This window comes from Takifugu rubripes, chromosome 12, assembly GCF_901000725.2.
Source record: "Takifugu rubripes chromosome 12, fTakRub1.2, whole genome shotgun sequence".
Classification (NCBI taxonomy): domain Eukaryota; kingdom Metazoa; phylum Chordata; class Actinopteri; order Tetraodontiformes; family Tetraodontidae; genus Takifugu; species Takifugu rubripes.
The window spans coordinates 9,806,871-9,829,592 of record NC_042296.1 but is presented as its reverse complement, the minus strand read 5'-3'; the positions used below and the strand labels follow the sequence as shown (position 1 = coordinate 9,829,592).

Below are 22,722 nucleotides of genomic sequence, written 5' to 3'. Positions count from 1 at the left end.
TGTTTGTTTTTTATTTGATTTTAATTTGGGTTACGCACAGAAAAAACTCATTTAAACAAGTAAAATCAACACCAGGTCAGTTAAGATTGGAAATAACGACTGGTTTAAATGGAAAAGCAGCATGTGACTGGAACAATCAGAGCACCTTAAAAACATGCTAAAAGAATTAGTGCAAAAAGAACAAAGCTCAGTCTTCTGGAAGTGATTTCGGATGATTTACAGGAGCGCTACATTTGAACCATTGTCTCATTAAAACCTAGATTTAATTTAGGGCTCTAACGCAAATACGGCAGCAGGTTCTGGCTGAACCACTCCCTGGTGAACTGGAGATGATCTCCCTGCGTGGCCAGAAAGACCAGTTTTCCAGCTGCGTCCATGGCGGCCAGGCCGAGCCGGTCCTGCTCACAGACACAAGTCACAATCACAAGTTTGCAGCAAACACGTGAAGCAACGTTCCTAAAAGGAAGTCTGACGTTGGATCTGGTCAAAATGGTGGGTTACTCCCTACGCACAGGTTTGGGACTCAGATCTGAACTGATCTTGATTTTGACGTTACCTCTTTGTAGAGGACGCTCTCCTGCAGAGTTTCTGTCTCCTTGGCCTGTCCAGACTTCAGGAAGCCAAACCACTGCAGACACAGTGGGGAGAAGTGTGAGACGCTGCAGTGCATACAGGCAGAGAGAGAGAGTGTGTGTGTGTGTGTGTGTGTGTGTTACCTCGCTGTCAACGGGATCCACCATAGAATCCTGCAGGAATTTCACCATGACGAACTTCTCCAGTAACTGAAGGTTCTTCTTATACGTCTCATTTACGACCTTTAAAGTCACAGTGAGATGAGACATCAGTTCCTGAGCCAGCGTGGCGGAATTCTGCGGCGGTCTGGCTGCTACTGACCCTCTCCTGGTTGATGTCGGCCAGGAACAGACTGTGCTTCTTGTACAGGTCATCGTTTAAGGGGTCGTGCCAGTACTGCGCCTGCACCAGGCTGAGAGCACAACATCCAACCAGGTCAAGCAGGAAGTCGCCTCTGAAGGAGAGCGGAGGGAGAAGAGACCACCTACTGTTTCTGAATGAGCTCCGTGTAGGCTCCATTGTTCAGAGCTTTACGAATTAAATCACACACCGTCGAGCTCTCTCCGGGACACCTGGGCAGCCCGTAAACACCTGAGCGGTGACAAACACACAGGTTACACTCAGGTCATGCGAGAAGATCCCCGCGATGATGGCAGATGTGCTAAAATAAAGGTTGGGGCAAAAGTCCCAACAGGCCGCTCAGGGACGTGAAAGCGAAACGGCAAAATCTCAACAGTCAAAGAGTTTGTTGTCTAAAAGAGGAAGAGAGGTTTTATTTCTGAGGGGAAACCACTGCAGGATCACAGATCTGAGAACCAAGAAGAGGGAAAGCAAGCAGAACACATGCTGGCTATCAGCTGACCCCCCCCGAGTCACATGATCCCACGTGGACATAGTGCCCAGGCTGACCACTGAGAAATAAAGACTCGTCATCAGGAAACAAGCTGAGTATTTCTGAGTTCAAACTCAAGCTCACAGCCCCCCCAAATGACCCAGGTATGCATGACAACCGTTATGAAACTGTCATAAAGAAACAATATTAACGTGAAAGCATCATTCTAGTTTATGGTCATCTGTGACCCACAGGACAGACACCCCCCTGTCAGACGTGTGAGCACCAACAGGCACAATTCTATCACAACAGGATAGAGAAGAAAGTGTCGGCAGAAGGAAGTGAGCTACGATGTTGGGACGTCACCTTGGTGCTGACCACCAACTGAGATGAGTGTTTTCATTGGTGGGGAGGGACATCGCTGAGCCACAGCTCTCCTGCACACAAGAGGAAACAGGAAGAGTCAAAAGAGGAAGAACGGTGTCCAACACAAGCTGCAACCTCAGAACCGAGCTTGGATTTCCTCTGCAGCAGAACATGACGGTTTAAACCACATTGACAGGACGGCGGCGCAGAGGGTCCGGGACAGTGTTACGTACAGAAATTGTGCCCCCTGGGAGAAGCCCATAGCATTGTATCCTCCCTTCAAGTGGGGGTCCTGAGCCAGCTGGCTGCACACCATGGACACCTGCTCATTCACGTCCTTGAAAAATCCATTTTCTGTGTCCTGCAGGGGCAGACATGAGACGTTCAGAGCGTGACGGGCAAATCAGAGGGAGAAAATGAGCAGCATCCCCAGGAGGGGGGGCATCAAAGCCCCAAAAAGGTGAGAGAATCGGGAATATTAACGCGGAAATATCACAGTGACGCCATAAAGGAGCCGGGTCTCTGACGTAACCTGTCCTACTGGGGCTGCAAATACCACAGGACGGACGGGAATCAGCCCACTGCATCACTCAGGTTCACTTCTAATATACAATTGTTTCTTATCCAGTTTATTTTTGTTTTTGTTGACTTCTTTTTTGTACTGGACGGATAAACGAACTGGTGCTGACGCAACCATTGTGGTATCTTCATATTAATAAACTGAACTTTTACTGGTTCAATTGGACTTCTGTCATTTCAGACAATGAAGAGAATCTATTGACCAAAACAGTGAATTTGAAGTGTTTGTTTTTACCTCAATCATGTTCTTTCCAACCATTAGTGAGAGCACGTGGATCCCAGGGATGTCTTCCTCCAGCATCTTCTTCACCGCCCCCATGCTGAGAGGATTACAGCAGTTGTCCCCTGATGCACCACAAACAATTGCACATCATAGTAACGTCTGTGTGGGACTGATGGTCTAAATCTGACCCTTTACAGCACCAAACACAGCCCGACAGGAAGAAGCGGTGCCACAACAGAACTGGTGGGGAAAAGAGAGAAGAGCAGTCGTGTGTGTCCAACATGTACTCAAGGGTACTTTTATCTGGACACATTTTTAGCATTTCTTCCTAACCCTAACCCTAACCCTTTGTGCTCACCTGTGGGTTAAATGAACAAATAAAAACATGACTGAGGTGTAAACCTTCCATGGTCATTCAAAGGAGGTAAAATCTTGATGGTAAACATACCAGAGTGGCCCCGGGGGGGGGGGGCAAACATCTAATTTGATCCTACTGTTCTCAAGCGTTAACATTTATCTCTTTAAAACAAAACACTTATTACAAACTTGATTAGAACACAGAGGCTTGTGTTGTGAAAGCAGATAAGGTGTGAACGGTTTAGATAAAAGCCTGAAATAAAGATCACCTTGGACCCCCTCAAACCTCCTGAGAACAGTGGGCACGTGTGAGTGGGCCTATCAGGACAGATGCTGGGACCCAAATGGGTCAGTCACACTTTAGAATGTAAGCATCAGAATCACTCACCCATTCCATGCCAGATCACCAGTGGGGTGGTCCCGTTGTGGTCCTTCACAGAAACTGGGCCCCCAGTGACCAGCAGCACTGGAGCAACCAGCAAAAGGCCCAGAAGGACGTCTGTCATTTTGGACCCTGCAAAAGAAAGTCATGTGCTATTTATCACCATCACCTCATCAGCACCGGAGAGGATTAAAGGTTAATGTTGTCTACTTGACTAAAGAAGCATTTCAAATAGTGATATAGAGCTCTGTTACCCCATCATGCTCTTATCTTAATAACTACTGTTGCAAACCAGCAGTTACAAAAGGCAAATCAGAGTAAACTGTGAATTATATCCCGTTATCTCTGCTTACAGTTCGCGATATTGGGTCTATTCATCATAGCCGCACGGCCCCTCGCGCCTATCAGCAGCAGCATGAACCCAAGACAAGACTGAAGTTAATACACGACCGCTTCGAAACAACCAAGAGCTTCACGTATGGCTCTATGACTCGATCATCAATAGAAATAGCTTTATAAAACTAAATCACTAGATGAAATGTTACTCGCCGTTTTTGTGTCTTCCTGTTTCTGTTTGTCACCGCTCGTCACGTGACCGCTCTGTGGCGAGAGAACAGCCAATCACGTGTGGGGGCGGGGCCAAGGGCTCTGGGGGGCGGAAATGTCTAACTTGTGACCAGATCTTTTGCTTTAAGTAATTCCGTCACTGTTGTCTAGCTTGTTTTATCCAAATCTGTGTTAGTATTATGGTCGGTGCACATTGTTCTAACTTGTATATGGAATCTGATGGGGATATTCTACGCCGTGACGTCCCCTTTGAATATATATAAGCTCCGTGTTTCAGCTGCTAGCTAGTTAGCTTCTGATGGTAGCTGAGTTGTTATTTTAGCCATTCAGCTGAAGGGTCACGATCAGGGGTAAAACTGTAAGGACGACAGTGCAGATCAGCTTATAACGTACACCATGTCGATTCAGTACGAGGACCCCACCTTAGTGGGAAGTTATGACGTTGTGGGCTCGTTTCCTAAAAGTTTTGGCTATGGGGTGGATGAGGCAGACATGGACGAAGGCTTCTCATCAGAGGAAAAACCCAGAATATTGTTGATGGGACTGAGGCGGAGTGGAAAGTCCTCCATCCAGAAGGTAAGTTCCTGCAAAGGTCGCCAGAGATGCCTTGGATTGGACTGTTTCTAGGGCTGACTCGGATCTTTAATGAAATCATACAATTTCAGCATAATATGGTAGTTTTATGTGTGTTGCACTACAATGTAGCTGCTTTGAAATGAGAGGTGCCGAGATCCAACCATGACACGCACAATCATCCAACCTTTAACACTTATAATGATACAGGGACTCGATAGAACGTGTAAACCTCCACGTTTGTCTGTCCCAACAGGTGGTTTTCCATAAGATGTCCCCAAATGAGACGCTCTTTCTCGAGAGCACCAACAAAATCTACAAGGACGACATCTCCAGCACCTCCTTTGTCAACTTCCAGATCTGGGACTTTCCTGGTCAGGTGGACTTCTTTGACCCCACGTTTGACAGCGAGATGATCTTCAAAGGAACCGGAGCTTTGATCTTTGTCATCGACGCTCAGGTGTGACGACGTCAGTTGAAAGTGAAGCTTATGCGGATGATCGGTGACAAACAGCGTTGCTTGCTCCTGTTGTCAGGACGACTACGTGGAGGCTCTGGGTCGGTTGCATCTCACCGTGTCTCGCGCCTACAAGGTGAACCCAGACATCAACTTTGAGGTGTTCATCCATAAGGTCGACGGTCTGTCAGACGACCACAAAATAGCAACACAGCGAGACATTCATCAGAGAGCCAACGATGATCTGGCAGACGCCAGCCTGGAAAAGCTCCACCTCAGGTGAGCGTCTTCTACCTGTCTGGTTCTGCCCCAGCATGTCTGGTATGGTGACAAACTCCTACAAAACCTTGATTTTAACCTCAGGTGGGAGGTTTTAGCTGCTCCACCATGAGTAGAAGCACATGAGGGTCCATCCGCTTATCGGAGGAATCCACCCCGACAGTTACATGTTTCCTGCAAACGTGTAGAAAAACCACAACCTTAGCAGTTCCACTCACCACTTTCTCTTTTAAAAGCCATAGTTTCGGTCACATGTTCACATTAAGACATTAAGCTCTGTGTACAAAAGTGTAACCAGTCACGTGAGCTCCTGCGCTCGGGCACCTGACGGATAAACACAGACTTTTGGAATCCACACGAAAAAGAAATATGTGATTTTTAAAAAGGAAAAACTGTTTCTGTCCATCATCAGGAGGAAGATGAATCCACTCAGCCTGTGAAGAACGTGCTGCTTAAGCACGTTAATTGGCTGTGTGCTTTGTTCTGCTGTTAATCTTGTTAATCCAGCTCTGAGCTTCCAGAGATGATGACAGAACCACATCAAGCAAACTAGAGAAGAACCAGACCAGAAACTTAGAAGTTGTGTTAATATTCTCACATTAGCGTTAGCATTAGCATATACTCCAGTTTATATGGGGTCTTTGTGACGCTCTCTCCTTTTTGCCATCCTCAGCTTCTATTTGACGAGCATCTATGATCACTCCATATTCGAGGCCTTCAGTAAAGTGGTGCAGAAGTTAATTCCTCAGTTACCAACCTTGGAGAACCTTCTCAACATCTTCATCTCTGTACGTTCGCCTCTGGTCTCCGATGTTTCTGTCTCGCGTCCTCTCCTTTGACCCCTCGCTTTCTGTTTTGCAGCATTCTGGGATTGAGAAGGCCTTCCTGTTTGATGTTGTTAGTAAAATTTACATCGCCACCGACAGCTCTCCTGTGGACATGCAGTCCTACGAACTGTGCTGCGATATGATCGATGTGGTCATCGACGTCTCCTGCATCTACGGGTGAGGCGGCTCCGTTCCCGCCGTGAGCAGCCTTTGACTTTGCTCTGAGCGCGTCTCTCTCTCTTCATCCAACAGGCTCCTGCAGGACGGCAGCGGCTGCGCTTATGACAATGAGTCGCTAGCCATCATCAAGCTCAACAACACCACCGTTCTTTATCTGAAGGAGGTCACAAAGTTCCTGGCGCTCGTCTGCATCCTCAGAGAGGAGAGCTTCGAACGAAAAGGTACATTTGGAAAGGCAGCCGCCAATTCGGCCATCACGGATCCATGGTTTAGATAACTAAACATGAAGCCAGGCTCAAATTTGGGTCCCTTTAGAAGATCTGCACAGGCAACAGCAGATGCTAACAGTTCCATGAGATGCCCCGTGTCTGTTGGTGAGGGCAGCTGTGACCACGTCTGACCACTAGGTGGCGACAGAATGCAAATATCTACACTACTTGTTGCAAACAATAGTTCACCACAGACTAAGGTGGACTAAATCTTCTTAATCTCCATAGCAACCAGCAATAATATGCTCCAGTCAAATCCAGATTCTTTGTATGTTAGAAGATAAAACAAAGAGGTTTATCAGCATAACCGTATTATTGTTCGATCAGTGTCGTCGTTGTTGAGTATTTATTCGATTCCTGCTGTTGTTCGTAGGTTTGATCGAGTACAACTTCCACTGTTTCCGTAAGGCCATCCACGAGGTGTTTGAGGTGGGCGTGTCCTCGCCGCGGTGCGGCCGCTCGTCCAGGAGGAGCCTGAATTACGCCAGGTTGAATGGGAGCGTGGTGTGACGCCGCGGCTCCGTCCAGGCTGCTGCTCACCAACCTCCGGCCCTGTTTACAGCAAACGTGCCTCAAACAACAAAAAGACACTTTTACCGTCTTTACTGCCAGTTGAGTTTCTGCCAGGCGTCTGGACTGGAGGACACTCGTGTCCATCACCGTCAGAGAGGACGTCATGGACAGTCTGACCAGTTTGTTCTTTTACTTCTGTGTGAGTCTGAATAATGTTGTTTTTTTTATTACTCATTCCTGCAATAAAAAAGTTCCTATTTTTGCTGAATCATGCTTAGCTGTTGATCTGGAGCAGAGCTCAAACGTCTCTGATCAGAAAATAAAGTTCTCGTGTATCATGTGTGTGACATCAATGTTATATTGATTTATCAGCTGACAGACTTTCAAAATGAGAACGTTAAGATTCTTTTATCCAATAAACCAAAGCAAATATGATAAAGAGGAGTTAAACAGTGTAACAGTGACTCCACTAAACAAATATGCATTCACCAGAAATTTTATTCTTTTTGGCTTAAAAATCAGGAGGCTGATTATTTAAAATGCTGACATTTAAGTTATCGCGCAGCTGTTGCTGATATGGCCGTGATGTCAGAAGGATTTATTTAAACACAGAACGTTTAACTCATTGTCTTCAATGGAAATACATCAGAGGAAGTCATGTAAGTTTAGCTCTTGTACAAATTTGAAGAGGCATTTTCCCACACGTTTGCATTTTTATGTTTTTTTTTCTGCAAGAGAAAATCCAAAGCGCTGTAGTTCACCTCTATGACCAGCCGATGGCAGCAGATCCACACATTCGCTCCCGTCTAATCGATTATCACGTGAGCGATATTAATACTTATATCGATCATCCATCATAAACTCAGAGGTTTTCTGCTTTTTCGTCTACTTATTTAAAATATTCCTTTTTTGTTATTTATAACGATGGGCAAGGTTCTAGTTTAGAGATTAGCTGCATGAGACTTCTGCTTATCGATAAATATACTTTATCTGTTGTAATAACTAATAAACTAACCTGCCAACTTTTGATTTCCCAAATCAAAAGTGAGTTACTGGTTAATTACTGGTGAGTCACTGGTTAGTGTGAAAACGTTTGGAACTTTTAGACGCTGCCTCAGAATGTGTGCGGTTCTATTTTCCCCTCAGATTCGCCATTTCTCCACTCTGACCCGAGGAGCTCGCAGATTTTCCGCGGAGACGAGATGATGCTGGTGACCGATGAAAACAGCTGGAAAACACACGCACGCGCCTCTGACGCGCCTCCACCGTCTACCTGGACCCGGCAGAAGGCGCGGCAGCAGCGGGAGGAGGGAGGGGCCGTTTGGAACGGCTGCTCCGCTTTTACGCACCAGCCTCGGGCGCGTCAGGCAGTGTGCAGCTGACGGCGGGAGGATTTTAACCATCAGCGTGGATCCGGATCCTCCAGCCGCTTAATTGAGGTACTTTTGCGCCACTTAATCACTTTCACACAGACTGGAAAAGTGGGTGAGTTTGCGTCTGCCACGCGCGACTTACGCACAGTTATTTCCACTTTACATTCATCGGTCTTCTTTTAAACTGGAGCTTCGTTATTATAGAATTAAATCTTCTGATTCTACACTAAAATCAATTCTGTCGTGCAGGTTATTGTTTAATTATGGCGAATTAAAGATCACAGCCACGACTGGCTCCGCGACAAAGCGCGGACAGACGTTACTGTACGCATTTAATCAGGCATGAATTGTGTGTTTTCAGGCCAAATATTTGGCCCCCTCACATCCAGGACGGAGCAGAAAGGCTGTTCTTTCTTTAGAATGAGGAAATAGTGGATGTTATTACAGACTGGGGGACCTGAACTGGGTCCAGGGCGAGTCACTGATACTGGGAATAAACGCCGCCACGCTGCCTTCAAAGCAGGAGGAACAGACAAGGAGACCTTTGAGGAAGGTTTTCCTGCTTTGTTCCACTGTGGAACCATCTGGAACCATGTGGAACCATGGGGAACACAGGATGCTTCACAGCCTACTCAGTTGGGTGGGACCAACGTTGACAACAACTTGAGTCATCTGGAGTGCGACTGATGTCACGTCTACTCCAGACTACACTCTTTCAGGAGAGTCACTCCCCCCAACACACACACACACACACACACACACACACACAAACACCACCACTCAGAGTTTTCACATTGTTCCAAGCAAACAGGGCAGCACGTTGGCTCCGTGGGGGATTTTAAAAAAATTAACTGCACAAAAGAATCAGGACTTTGCTTAATTTTGGAAAACAGGATGTGTGTGTGTGTGTGTTTTCGTGTGTGTGTGTGTGTGTGTGTACGACTCTGAGGCCATTTTGGCTGGTCCTCACAAGGTTAAAGGGCTGTTTGAGGGTTCTTGCATAGCTTTAAGGTTGAGGTTAGAACTAGGTCTGTCCCCTGGGTCTGAGTCAGGGGTCAGTTGGGATGGTTGGGGTTTGGGTAAGAACCCGGGTTATGCGTCGGAGGATGAAGGTCCTCACAGTGATAGAAGAACAAGGGTGTGTGTGGGTGTGTGTGCCTATTTTCTTCTGCTCCTCTGAGTTACAACCACATGATTTTGACCACAGTCACATTCTTCCAAAATTCCTGCAGTGCCAAAGGTCAACGTGGGAGCTGACGGAGATGAGCAGCTAACCGGCGACGCTCTGAGGCTGTGGGACAGAGACCCTGTCCATCTTTGGTCCAGGCCGTAGTCAAACGCTGGAAACATGTTAAACAGGACAGTTAGGGAAATAAAGATTAAGGCTTGTGAGAGGAGGCTGATGCTGAAGGTCTGGTCATGAAGGACTTGGCTGCCTGTCGGGCTCCAGCAGCAGGTTTAGTCTCCCTTTACTGAAGGATGTCAAACGTTCATTCCTCCTCTGTTCAGGAGCTTTAGTGAGGTTGTGATTTTAGCCAGAGAAGTCAGACGTTACCACTGATGCATGATGGACTCTTGGGTTGCTGTCTGATAGTTGTTGACTGTCGCTCAGACCACCAGAACACCAACAGACCACCGGAACTGGACTCTGTCTTTCATATGTTCCTTCCATGAGACGGCTCCATATGTTCTACAGCTTAATTGTGGCCCTTCGTTGTCCAAAAACTGCAAGTTTGTGACCTCTTGACCTCCCTCCATCTGGCCAAAGTCTCACCAAACTGACTATTTCAACACTTCAGCCAGTGGATGTTCCCTAACAACTGGTTGTCTCCCAGTTCTCACCCTGAAGACGGAGCTAAATTAGCTCCCGAAGCATTTGTAAAACTTTAATTCCAGCAGATTCAGTTCTGGGAACTGCTGCTGGTTCTAAAGGAGGAGCTGACGACCAGCAGCAAGGGCAGACGGACCTGGCTGGAGCAACTGGACCTTCATGTTGGAGAAACCTTAGACAGCAGCGGTACAACAGCGGTTTTGGAACCCAGTCCTTGAGGACCACAAACCAGGTGGTCGGGGTTTCTGTCCTCCCAGGCAAAAGGGTTCTGGTAGGTCAGAAAACCTGGCTGGACTGTTGAGGACTGGGTCAGCACTACAGGATTGTCTTGTGTTTGGATCCTTTTATCCTTTATTGCCACAGAACATCAGTGATGTCTGAAATAAGCATCAAGATCCCTTAAATCTGTACGTGCAGGGTGGAGAACCGGCCTCAGGATCTACAGGAAGCAGTGAGACGCACTTTAGCGTTTCCATGACAACGTCACTGTTCCTTCCACTCTGCAGGAACCCTGTCATCAGGATGATCTCCACGTTGACACCAGATCACTTCTGTTTCAGACCTGGACCAAGAACCTGATGTGTTCTTTGGACGGGTCCAGATGCAACCGTAAGCATGAACCTACCAGCAGAACTTTAACAGAAATGTTGGGACGGTCCACGGTGGTGGGTGTCCTGCTGGCAGACTCTGGGTCGAGACGGAGATCTTCAGATTTCAGGAGAACCTCACATCCAGCCTGTAATCATGGGCCCAAAGCAACCAGCTGGCCCAGATCTCCTGCCTGGGAAAGACTTTATTTGGCCTTTAAAGACAAAAGAACAACAATTTAGGGGGATCCACTGTGATCATGAAACCTGCAGCTTGCTGGACTCAAACCATCCTGTCCTGGTTAAACCGTGTGATTGCGGTTGAGGACGGATCAGTAATGGAAGGTTCAAGTCTCTAAGGGACCAGGACCACGTCTGGCTCAGCCGGAGGCGCCGCTTCCAGGGTGGAAAGTTCTAACGTCACCTCGGCGAGGCTGCGTTACGGCCTGAATCTGCACTTTGTGGCTGCGCCGCATTAATACTCAACGGCACATTTGTTCCAGCGGGTTTTATTACGTGTGACAGTGGTTTTTATCATGGAATAATCCGGTTTGTAAACCTCAGGCACGCGTCCAAATTCCTGCACTGGGAAAATAAACACTAACACCCAGCGGCAGCAGCTCTCACGACCTGCAGAGTCGCTGGCTGCAACCCGCTGACAGGTAGCTGAGGAGCTGAGCCATGAAGGGACATGAGACAGGACGCCAGAGGACGATCCTGGGAGACCGTCGCCATTTGGCTGCTGCTACAAAGCTCCGAGAGCCAAGTGGCCCCTTAAATCTTCCACTGGGATAGACAGTGTGTCGGGCTGGAATCCAGCACGGACACCCATCAAGGTGAACCGTGGACTTAAATAGGTTTAGCAGAGGTGATAGCAGACAGGAGAGAGATATGTCCATCAGTGACTCAACAACAGTTCCTGTGAGGAGACCCAGTAAGAGCAGCCGCACCAGTAAGACCAGCTGGTTCTGTTACTGTTCTTCATCAGCGTCGAGCAAGTGAGTCGGACTGAGGTGGAAATATCTCCAGCTCTAACCGCCACATCTGGAGTGGCTTTTCAAATGATTTTGACAAAGATCTTTAAAAGCCCTTAAAAAAACCCTTAAGAATACATTATTCTTTTCTTACTATAAGCATGTAACTGTTGAGCGTGAAGATGCTGATGCCCAAGACTGACGAGAATTGGTGGTTGGGATGAGATGTTCAGGATGTACAGCAGGGTTATGAAGTGGCTCCGTAAAGTTTATTTATGATTTATGAACAAATGTCAGGCTGAAAGTCAGCTAGTTTCTCACTTGCCGTTGGTTTTTCCACCATCTAACTGACTCAGTGGGATCCTCCTGGAGGAGCAGCTCCCAAGAATCCACTCAGTCCTCACAGGGACTTAGTGGACAGGCAGCAGCTGGAGAGCCCAGCAGATGTTGTGACTCAGGAAGAGAGCTGTGAAGCTCATAACATGGAGACTATGTCAGGAAGGAAAGCCATTGTCCCACAGCTGCGCTGCTTGTTCACAAGCACCAGCAGGAACCGAGGCTGGAATCCTTCAGGCAGCCTCAGAGGGAGGCTGGGCGGACTTTCCTGATCCAGACAGTCTCTGACAGAGAGCAGACCATGGATGCCTCAGTTTCTCCTTGTTGTTCTGACCCAGCTCCGTGCCCTCCAAGAGGAAGCCGCTCTGTTATCAGCAGGGAGGGATGTTAGGGTGGACTGTTGGACCAAGATGGGGAGAAAAGAGCTGCTCCTCTTTAGGTTTATGTTTATCTGTGATATTACAGTGCAGATCGTTAGTTGCTGCCACAAGGAGAATGTAAACTGGACTGTTTGAGGCTGCACAAACCGCAGCGGCTCCAGGCTCCAGGCTCGGCTCAGCTCGATCGTGTGACATTTCCCATCTCTGAATGGAGCTGGTCCAGGGGCCGTTTCCACCACGGTCCCACAGCGACATCACAAACACAACCTCAGCTGCTCTTCACCCACTTCCTCTAAAAACAGCAGCCTTGACTGCTGTTACATGAAGAACACCAGGGTTATAGATGTTGAAGGAACCAACCCCCTCAGATTGAACCAACACCACAGCCCTCCCTGAACTGGGAGAGCAGAATAGGCCCAGTTTAGGCAGCTTCTGCTCTTGTTGGTGGAAGGTTCCCTCCAGCATGACAGTCAGACTGTGACCTCGTGTCTTCTCCGATGGTTTTTCAGCCCCAGCTGGTGTCTGACTCCTCTTTCTTCTCTCTCCATCACACTCCTGTCGCGCCATCGGTCCAGCTTCAGACGCCATGAGCGACCAGTTCAGCTGCAAAAACTGCCAGGAGTCCCTCTGTGGACGCAAATACATCCAGGTGGAGGACCGGCCTCACTGCATCTCCTGCTACGAGCGCCTGTACGCCAACACCTGCCAGGAGTGTAAAGAGCTCATCGGCCACAACGCGAAGGTGAACCTCCTCCCTTTAACCAGCTTCTATGACCACTATTATAAGACTGTGTTGTATTATTGTGTGTTTTTATTGGCAGTCAGACATAAATTTGAATATATGAAGCCCTGAAATGTTAATCTGATATTCAGGAAAGTTACATTTAGAGATGTGAGAGAAATAAAATTAGTGTTTATGTCATATATTCATATGGAGCACGAGCACATGGAGGACCCATGTGTGGTATCCCTACAGCAGGAACATGGAGGCATCATGCGGAATAACGCTGCTTAATGCTGAAATATAACAGTTAACAGTGTCGTAGCTAAAGGTTTCTGGTTAGACTCTTTTGGAAGTGAGAAATTTAAACATTTGATTCTCACGAGCAGATTGTCTGAGCATCAGTAACCAGAGACTCGGCTCTTATCAGTTTCCGAGGTATCCATCTGAAATGCTCTCCCCCACATAAGACCCCCCCAGGAGGGGGAAACATCCAGGAATTCGCTAATGTTGCTGTGAGTCATGTGACTGGCCCTGACCTCTGACCTCAGCTCAGATGGAGCAGTCTTACTGCTGTGACATCTCCCGTCTTCTAAACGTCCTCCCTCTTCCTGCAGGAGCTCTCCTACGAGGACAGATATTACCACGCGCACTGTTTCCGCTGCTTCCACTGCGAGCGATCTCTGGCCGACCAGCCGTTCACCAGCCAGGGCGACGCGCTGGTGTGCAGCGACTGCTACGGCAGCCGCTTCTCCTCCAAATGCTCGGCCTGCGACCAGACGGTCACGCCAGGTAGCGAGAATAAAAGCTGGCTGTTCCTGTTCAGAGGGCTCAGGCAGACAGGCGGCGCCCTCTGCGAGAGGCTGATGATGGTTATCTGGGGCGGGGCAGCTCACATCTGACTGAACCTCTGTTTCTTTTGCTGCGCTGAAACTATTTTCCTGCACGGTTTCTGGCCGCGGGCGCCGTGACGATGTGGCGGTGTCGGATGACTGAAAATTACCGGGGCCTCTGGGTGGCGGCGGGGGTATTATAGCTCGCCAGGTCTGTTTCTGTGGAATGCTGCCACAGCCAAGTTCTGTTCCAAGTTCTATTGCCACGATGCCTCCGGGCTGCTGCGAGGCGCCAAAAGTCATAAAATAAAGCAGTGATTAAAGGCTCTGACCTCCGGGGGAACCGGCCTCTACGGCGGAGTTTACGAGCTAACGCTTACGTAGCAATGATGTCACATGCAGCCTGTTTATGCGAGAGCAGAACGTGGAGTACGGGAAAGTTTCCAGTACAACAGTGTTAATGTTGAGGCTATGATGTATCAGTTGGACTTTTTTTTCCATCCATCCTAAGCGCCGTGCTTCGTCTGTTGGATCCTGTTTTTCCTGAAGCTGCAGATAAAAGTATCGTCGCTATGACACGTGGCAGCTTCTCGGGCTGTTTTGACACTAGTTGAGCTGGCGTAATTGTGTAGTTCATGCAAAACAGGTTCCATCAGACTGGATCAGTGTATAGTTACAGTAAAGCAGACGACCCTGAGGTGACATTTCCCGATGCCATTGAAGGCATCGCCACAGTCCCCGCTCTCATCTGTTTCGTCCTCTGCGACAGGCTCTCGGATGTTGGAGTACGATGGTTCCACGTGGCACGAGGACTGTTTTGCGTGCCACGGCTGTGGGAAAGCGATCGGTACCGAGGCCTTCATCCCTGACAAGAACAACTACTACTGCGTGCCTTGTTACGAGGGCAGGGTCGCTCCCCAGTGCAGCCACTGCAAACAGGTGAGCCAGACCTCCGTCGACACCAGTTTCACAGAAAACGTGTCCAAATGCTGTTTTATTGCACTATAACATAGTTAGTAATTAAAAGGAGGCGTCGCCGAGCGGCCGAACGTCAGCTGCTCGCCCCGATTTAGTCCAGAAACGTGTAAGATGAGGGTTCCTGCGTGAGCAACAAGACTGGGAAAACTAAAAAGGCTAAATTTGGTGTGGGAATGAAGGAGCCGCCACGACCAACTGCTGGCACCACATCAGTAAGGGCTCTGGTTTGTGTCCCGCAGGCGCTGACTAAAGGAGGCGTGACCTACAAGGACGAGGTGTGGCATAAGGAGTGCTTTCTGTGCACGGGCTGCAGCGCTCCGCTGGCGGGTCAGCCCTTCACGTCCCAGGGAGAGAGTCCCTACTGCATCCGCTGCTTCAGCAGCCTTTATGCCAAGAAATGCGCCGGCTGCAACACGGCCATCACAGGTCAGTGACGCCCCAGCGGTGGGGTCAAAGGTGAAGAGAAGAGCTTCATAGATACAGTCCAGTTACAGAATAGCGTATTTACGCGTGCAGGGTTTACAGCGCACCAGTAAAGCCCTCTGCCCTCTGCTGTGCTCCGCAGGCTTTGGAGATGGGAAGTACGTCTCCTTTGAGGACCGGCAGTGGCACCAGCCATGCTTCAAGTGCTCCCGCTGCTCCGTGTCGCTGGTGGGCTCGGGCTTCTTCCCCGACCGCGGTCACATCCTGTGTATGGACTGTAACAACGACGACTGACCTCCGACCACATGCGCCGGCCCAGTCGGACAGGCTGGAGACCTCGGCCCACGCAGAGGGCGGTGTGTTGCTGCAGCACAAGTGTCCCCGAGAGAGACAGAACCTTCTGTTTCACACGTTAGAGACTTCAGCTTTAACCCTTTTACACACAGGTGATAATCCAGCGTTTCATAAGCAGTTTTTCCATTGTATTTAAAAATAAACTGCCATAATTGACCTTGGAATGAAGTTTGAGAGCCACAACGCTATTTTTTGAAAGTGAAAGGTGTGAGCTGTTAAGTATTACTACATTAGTGACAGTTTTTAGCTGTTATACTCTGACTAATGTGCTCATCACTTAAAATCAACATTGTAATAAAATAATCTCATGATAAAATACAGCCTGGTTAAAACATCATTGATCTCTTGTGTCCTCCTCCAGCTCCGTGTTAACCAGAAAAACATAATAACAGGAATAAAAGGTGTTTGGGAATAAACTGAAAAACAAGGAGCTCAAGTTGAGTCCTACAGGGTTGAGCGGAGGGAGCAGGGCCTGACCTTTGACCCTCTTATCACCAGAATGTTATTCAGCTAGTGTGAGAATTATTATTTGTTATTGAGCTTATTCAACATTAATAAGCTTAGTAATAACTAATATTTCTCACATCTTTAGCTGATGTTGAACCTCCTGGGAGAACCACACCTCCAGGGGAGCTTTCATGACCTTCATTATCTTTAGAGTCCAGAACCCCCCCGTGGATTGTGTATTTTGTTGTTTGTATGGATATTTGTTTGTTTGTTTGTTTGTTTGTTGAATCTGCAGCAGATCCAGATGAACTCCTCCACTCTTCCCTGCTGTGCTACAGTTTCCAGCGTCGGTGTTTGAGGTGAAGCAGCTTCACGCCCAGATATAAGTCTAAATATAGAGTTAAGATCTGGCTGATCTCAGACCAGGATCACAGCAAAGTGTTTATTTAGATTTGATCGGTGCTGTAAATGCTGCAGCTTTGGGTCAGTTTAGGTCCCTGCAGACCTGGCGTGGTTCTGTTTCCAGCTGGGTCAAGTGTTGGTGCTATTTCCTGCTGTTGATCATCTTTTAAGAATAGAAACCATGAGTGGTCTACAGCTGGACTACAGCAGGTCTACAGTCTGACTACAGCAGGTCTACAGTCTGACTACAGCAGATCTACAGCTGGACTACAGCAGGTCTACAGTCTGACTACAGCAGGTCTACAGTCTGACTACAGCAGATCTACAGTCTGACTACAGCAGATCTACAGTCTGACTACAGCAGGTCTACAGCTGGACTACAGCAGGTCTACAGTCTGACTACAGCAGGTCTACAGTCTGACTACAGCAGATCTACAGTCTGACTACAGCAGATCTACAGTCTGACTACAGCAGGTCTACAGCTGGACTACAGCAGGTCTACAGTCTGGCTACAGCAGGTCTACAGCCTGACTACAGCAGGTCTAGAGTCTGACTACAGCAGGTCTACAGCTGGACTACAGCAGGTCTACAGCTGGACTACAGCAGGTCTACAGTCTGGCTACAGCAGATCTACAGTCTGACTACAGCAGGTCTACAGTCTGGCTACAGCAGATCTACAGTCTGACTACAGCAGGTCTACAGCTGGACTACAGCAGGTCTACAGTCTGGCTACAGCAGGTCTACAGTCTGGCTACAGCAGATCTACAGTCTGACTACAGCAGGTCTACAGTCTGGCTACAGCAGATCTACAGTCTGACTACAGCAGGTCTACAGCTGGACTACAGCAGGTCTACAGTCTGGCTACAGCAGATCTACAGCCTGACTACAGCAGATCTACAGTCTGGCTACAGCAGATCTACAGTCTGACTACAGCAGGTCTACAGCTGGACTACAGCAGATCTACAGTCTGACTACAGCAGTTCTACAGCCTGACTACAGCAGGTCTACAGCCTGACTACAGCAGATCTACAGTCTGACTACAGCAGACCAACAGCTGGAATACAGCTGACCAACACCAGGTCTACAGCCGGTCGGCTGTTTTTACTCATCTTATCACACTTAAGAAGAAAAACAACAGTCCGTGCGAGGCTGTTTTCACTCGGCGGTTCCCATGACTCTTCCTGAAATATGTCTGACCTCACTTTGCAGGGATGAAGGAAAAGACTCCAGTTTGGTCCCAAGAGGAGGAGTATGAAGGACGGGGTCACAGCCCCCCGGAGAATATTCCAGTTTTCACGTCACCCTGCTCACGCTGTAAAAAGTCGGGGGGGTCCAAAATCAGCTGGATCCCAGTCTCACAGCTTCAGCCTTGAGATCAGATCAATTACAAAGTCACGCTGCAGTTCATCTCCTTCATTTGCAGGTGAGCTTAACTTTTTGGACATTTTCTCTGTAATTGAGCTGTAAATGATGAAAATATTAATTACTCAAACAAATGACATGAGCTGATCTTTACCCATAATTCCCTACTGTTACAGGACCAACATACACTGGCGTGAGGCACAAACACGATCAGAGAGGTCAAAGTAAACTGATGATCTTTCAGCAGAAATCAGCCCAGTTGATCACTGCTGAGAACTGGGCCAGTGTTCAGTATCGTTAGCTAACGCGGTCGAACCAACGAGGTTTAGTTCAGTTTTATTTCAAAAAGCTCAGCGGCACCAAAGCCGAGACTTCTGCTGAATGTTTGCGGGACTCAGATGTCTATATCTGCTGGGTTACAGCCAATAATAATAAGCTCAAGCTCAGCCACAAATAAACAGTTTAGACCTCAAATATCAGCTGCAAAAATTAGGTTTGAAAGCTTGAATGTTGTGTAAAAAGCGCCGGGCGACCCCAGCGCCAACCAAAGAGCTTCGACCAGAACACTGACAACAGACGCCGTCGGTGCTTTTAAACTTTTATTCTGCTTTTCTGCAAAAACGTGATAAAAGAACCAGAGTTTTTATGACCGAAAAAAAAATACCGTACATGGGAAATGTTGAAATCAACATAATAAATACAAATGTAAAGACTATACAAGATGACGTGTAACACCAACGTTGTGCTGAGCGGCAGGTGGAAGCAGGCCAACAGGTAGCAGCGGAGGAATGTTGGAGCGTCACACAAAACTGGGCTTTCATGCATAAAACCTTCAGAGACCACATCTCTCTTGTTTCTCCTCAAGGATCCAGATGGTCCAAGTGACTTTAAGCAGAATAATCCTGGGGAGAAGGAAAGAGGAGCAGTCGGGTGAAGATCTACAAAGATCTACTGTTGATCATCTCAGAAACTTTACTCATCCAAAAGTGAATAAAAACGTCATTAACAGTAAAGAGTGCACTCACAGCTCTGGGTTTCTTGTTGACTTTCATGTCAAACCTGAAACAGAAACAAGGCGAGACTTTAGTCGAAGCCAACAAAAGCTGGACTTGATGGAAACCAGGTGGTGAAAAATAAAAGAGCTCCCAGCCTCGTGGAAAACAACCAAAACGAGCTGAAAACCGATGAGAGAAGAGACGGAAAGATGGTTCCCTGATATCTGAGAGGAGCGCCGAGGTCAGATACAGCAGAACCAGTCGATATCAGCAAAAAAGACAACATGAAGACATGCAACGTGATGACTGGACGACCAGCAGGCAGCTAGACAGAAGCAGGCAGACAGCAGGACGACCAGGGGGACGTTTGCTTCTTCTAGGATGGCGGCGGAAGCTTCACCTCTGACTCTATCGGTGCTTTTAACGACCCTGACTGATGGTTTACAGCCATAATCATCACAGACCGGCCTAAACGGGACTGACGGCACCTCCACTGCTGCCCCAATAAACCTCAGAAATCTAGAATATCAGAGAGGACTCATGATACAGCAGCTAACAATAACACTTCTGTAGATCTGCGGTCTCAAAACATCGATACTGTTGATTCCAGCGCAAATGCCAGATTATTCTGAAGTTTAAGATGTGGAAGGTGAACTTTGCTGCCATCCTAGGAAAAGAAAAGTCCCCCGAGAAGAGTTTTGGCTGCAGGCAGGATGGAGACGCCACAGGAGCAGGAAGTAAAATTCAGACTTACTCAAAGTCATAATCAAACATGGCAGAAGGACTGAGGGGGGGCAGCATTAGAGGAAGGAAGAAAGCTGTTAGTGAACAACCCGACACACACACACACACACACACACACACACACACACACACACACACACACACACACACACACACACACACACACACACAGACACACAGATCATCCGTCTAGTCTGCTGGAACACGACCACTGGGCTGGACATCATTTGTATTCATCCTGCTATATTTGGAAGTCATTTCTCAAAGCTGGGATGTTTTCAAAGTTCTCCAGGTCACTGCTGGTGGAGGCCGACAGGAAGGAGCTCAGCCTGAAATGTCAAACCTTCTACCTGCTGAGCAAAAACACTGAATACCTGGTTGGATTCAAACTGAGCCCAGAAACGTTTTAACCTGCGCTTTTAACCCGTCTGTGCAGCGGCCAGGGTTGTTTAGCCTATTTAACAGAACCGAGGGAGGCCTGAAGGTTCGGGTGTCACACTTTGCCTGGATACCTGTGCCTGTTTTTATTCTTCCTCTTTTTGTGGCTCCCGTGGTGGCTGCCTGAGGAGGAGGAGGATGCCGCCTTCTGAGGCTTCAGGTCCTGGAGCGCGGAGTCGACGTCTTCCGTGTCCTCCTGGCTCGGCTCGTTCTCTTGATTCTGCAGATCCGGAGAGGCGTCACTTTCTGTTCCGCTGCCTGCTTCACCTGGAGGGGTCCAAAACCACAACAGACCTGAGCACAACTCTGACACTACAACACTAACGCGTGTTGACAAAGACCCAGTGAGGTGACCCACTTCATCCAGTCATCTAAATGAGGCTGGATATGCTTCCTTGTGTTTCTTTTCAGATGCTCTTACATCCTGCGTGACCTCTGACCTCATAACTAGCCAAGACCCTGTGTGTAGAGTTGCTGCTACCAGAGTCGAACATACTGGCTGCACAGGTTGTCTCCCAGTAGAAACATCCCAGCCCTAAAACACACATTCCTGCCACTTACGTTTTTCATTCATGTGATCCGGTACTCCACCAAGGGCACAGACCGCCTGCAGGGCAGAGAGCACGACTACGTCAGTCCTTCCCCTCTAGGACGCAGACAACCAAGAAGAGTCACCTGCGAGACGGACTTACTGCAACCGAGGTGACCGAAGACTTGCTGAAGAGGCGCTCCGCTTCCTTGAACTTCCTGTTCCTTCTGTCAGTCTTACTGTTGGAGTTCCTGTCAAAGAGCAGAAATAAAATGCAACCAAAGAACCACCCGGAGCTGCAGACCTCGAGTCGGCATCACTTACTTCTGGTTGGTGAGGTATCGGTCCCATCCTCGGATGATGTTGCCGTACATCTGGGTGTCCTCCAGGTAGCTGCCTTCAAATGCATAGATTTGTCTTTCCAAGTTCACCAGCGTCTCCTGTCATATTTAAAACCACAAATTCAACATCAGCTGTGGCTGCTGCCTCTGTCCGACTGTAGCTGACAACCAGCCTTGATTGTTACTACAACGTATAATGGATGGTTTGCGTCTCCAAACTGTTGACTGCTCAAATTCTACAAAGATGTCGTATGTTTAAGCCCTTCACAGGCGATAATAGGTTGATGTAGCGAACATTAAGAATCGAGCACCGTAACAATGCTAACCTGTTAGGGCGCGCTCACATTTTCGGAAACGGCGCCACAACGAGTGCAATAAATAATGTATGGAATCTTTCCGTCCCTATACGAGACACCAACGACTCGCCCTGTGTATTAGTTGGTTGTTTTAATTTAGATGGATAGATTTTTCAGTACGCTCAACAGGAACAACTGAAGTAGCCGGCCTCGTTAGCAACCGTTAGCATAGCGAGGCCTCAGTGGAAGCATAATAAGTTACACTAACAGTGGTTCGGGGTTATAAAACATCTCGTGTCGCTTTTGCTGATTAAAACGTGGTGATGTGCGCTTACAGCGAGTTCCTGCTTCCTCTTGACCAGCTCGGCGAGCTCCCGACGGGTGTCCGGGATCTGTGGCGTGGTGGTTTTCGTGTGCATCGCCATGATGGATGTTAGCGACCAGCTAATCCGGGCTGGGAAAAACCGAACCGAGCGGGTTCCTTTACGGACGCGCGGCCACGAGGGGGCGCCAGAACACCGTATTGACGTCCAGGGGTCGCCTGTTGTCACGGTAACAGTGTGTCCCGTTTAACGACAACAGGATCGCCGGTGTCTGGAGGGATCTGCCTGATTAACATGATCCAGGTGTGTGCTGCAGGTCAGAGCGTAGTTGGAGGCCTTTTTGATCAAAGCTCTCATCCTGTGCAGATGTGGGTCCCCAATTCGACCGGTTGCTTTTCATCCTACTCCTGCAGATGGGCCAGAAGTGTCCGGAGAGGTGGTCGTGGCATCTGGACCCCAACTTGTGGGGCTTTCTTCACCTGAATGGGACACTCAAGCGAGGCTTGAATCAAAGTACGTAGATGTTAAATGGAAACCTAATTACATTTTCAGGATTATTTGGATTTTAACACAAATTCCGCCAGTGTCCATAAAAGACAGAGACTGCTGTTGGAGTGAGGAGATTTCCTTCACAAGCCGTTCTGGTTTGGTGTTGTTGGTTTAGAAATTAAAACACATTTGTCTCTGTTAATGAATGAAGAGCTGGGGGTCAACGGCCTGATGTTCAGGGCCGAAGTCCAAAGTCCTTCATTTTCAAAAAAAAAAAAAAAAAGGCACCACAGCCAGTCAGTCAGTTTAATTATTGGGTTGAATTAATTAATTAATTATTGGGCCCAGAATTGAAAGGATACCTGAGAACCTGCAGGTTGATCCAGGTCCAGCTCTTAAAAAGCTTAATTCTCCCTCATTACATGGAAAACTGCCACCAAATAAAATGTTTTTAACTCCTCCAGCCTTTAAGTTGCTGAAGCTTATGTTTGCAATCCTGTCTAAGATGTTTAATGACGAATGGAAACAATGACCAGATCTTGCTGATCCTTCCCTGGGTGGTGATTTATATGCATGACAATAACTGGTC

At 48.1% G+C, this 22,722-nt stretch overlaps 4 protein-coding genes across 7 annotated transcripts; 2 read left to right on the top strand and 2 right to left on the bottom strand.

Moving 5' to 3' along the window:
• Positions 1–2: 2 nt before the first annotated feature.
• On the bottom strand, positions 3–3,989 carry ppt1 (palmitoyl-protein thioesterase 1 (ceroid-lipofuscinosis, neuronal 1, infantile)). Of its 2 annotated transcripts, none has more exons than XM_011609297.2 (10): positions 3,862–3,989; positions 3,319–3,444; positions 2,586–2,695; positions 2,005–2,132; positions 1,772–1,842; positions 1,062–1,164; positions 895–985; positions 717–815; positions 557–628; positions 3–398 (listed from the first exon to the last, which is right to left on the bottom strand). In XM_011609297.2, the coding sequence occupies exons 2-10, from the start codon at positions 3,434–3,436 to the stop codon at positions 276–278; spliced, it is 915 nt and encodes a 304-aa protein (XP_011607599.1). In that variant the 5' UTR covers positions 3,437–3,444; positions 3,862–3,989; the 3' UTR covers positions 3–275. The 2 variants fall into 2 exon arrangements, with proteins under 2 accessions (XP_011607599.1, XP_003969233.2); XM_003969184.3 differs by lacking the exon at positions 3,862–3,989 and adding an exon at positions 3,666–3,830.
• Positions 3,990–4,106: 117 nt separating this feature from the next.
• On the top strand, positions 4,107–7,320 carry LOC101067257 (ras-related GTP-binding protein C-like). Its single transcript, XM_003969216.3, has 7 exons — positions 4,107–4,455; positions 4,709–4,912; positions 4,989–5,188; positions 5,862–5,976; positions 6,050–6,192; positions 6,268–6,416; positions 6,838–7,320. The coding sequence occupies exons 1-7, from the start codon at positions 4,276–4,278 to the stop codon at positions 6,972–6,974; spliced, it is 1,128 nt and encodes a 375-aa protein (XP_003969265.1). The 5' UTR covers positions 4,107–4,275; the 3' UTR covers positions 6,975–7,320.
• A 738-nt stretch (positions 7,321–8,058) lies between these two features.
• Positions 8,059–16,087, top strand: LOC101067476 (four and a half LIM domains protein 3-like). 2 transcript variants are annotated; one of them, XM_029845384.1, is made up of 6 exons: positions 8,059–8,416; positions 13,034–13,200; positions 13,797–13,971; positions 14,782–14,951; positions 15,230–15,446; positions 15,556–15,698. In XM_029845384.1, exons 2-5 carry the CDS (start codon positions 13,045–13,047, stop codon positions 15,422–15,424), a joined length of 696 nt encoding a protein of 231 aa, XP_029701244.1. In that variant the 5' UTR covers positions 8,059–8,416; positions 13,034–13,044; the 3' UTR covers positions 15,425–15,446; positions 15,556–15,698. The 2 variants fall into 2 exon arrangements, with proteins under 2 accessions (XP_029701244.1, XP_003969266.1); XM_003969217.3 differs by having other exon boundaries at positions 8,079–8,416; positions 15,230–15,416; positions 15,556–16,087.
• Positions 16,088–18,563: 2,476 nt separating this feature from the next.
• On the bottom strand, positions 18,564–22,114 carry meaf6 (MYST/Esa1-associated factor 6). 2 transcript variants are annotated; one of them, XM_029845041.1, is made up of 8 exons: positions 21,657–22,114; positions 21,009–21,124; positions 20,848–20,935; positions 20,717–20,762; positions 20,230–20,422; positions 19,728–19,757; positions 19,004–19,037; positions 18,564–18,880 (listed from the first exon to the last, which is right to left on the bottom strand). In XM_029845041.1, the coding sequence occupies exons 1-8, from the start codon at positions 21,744–21,746 to the stop codon at positions 18,866–18,868; spliced, it is 612 nt and encodes a 203-aa protein (XP_029700901.1). In that variant the 5' UTR covers positions 21,747–22,114; the 3' UTR covers positions 18,564–18,865. The 2 variants fall into 2 exon arrangements, with proteins under 2 accessions (XP_029700901.1, XP_003969234.1); XM_003969185.3 differs by lacking the exon at positions 19,728–19,757 and having other exon boundaries at positions 21,657–22,108.
• Positions 22,115–22,722: the final 608 nt, after the last annotated feature.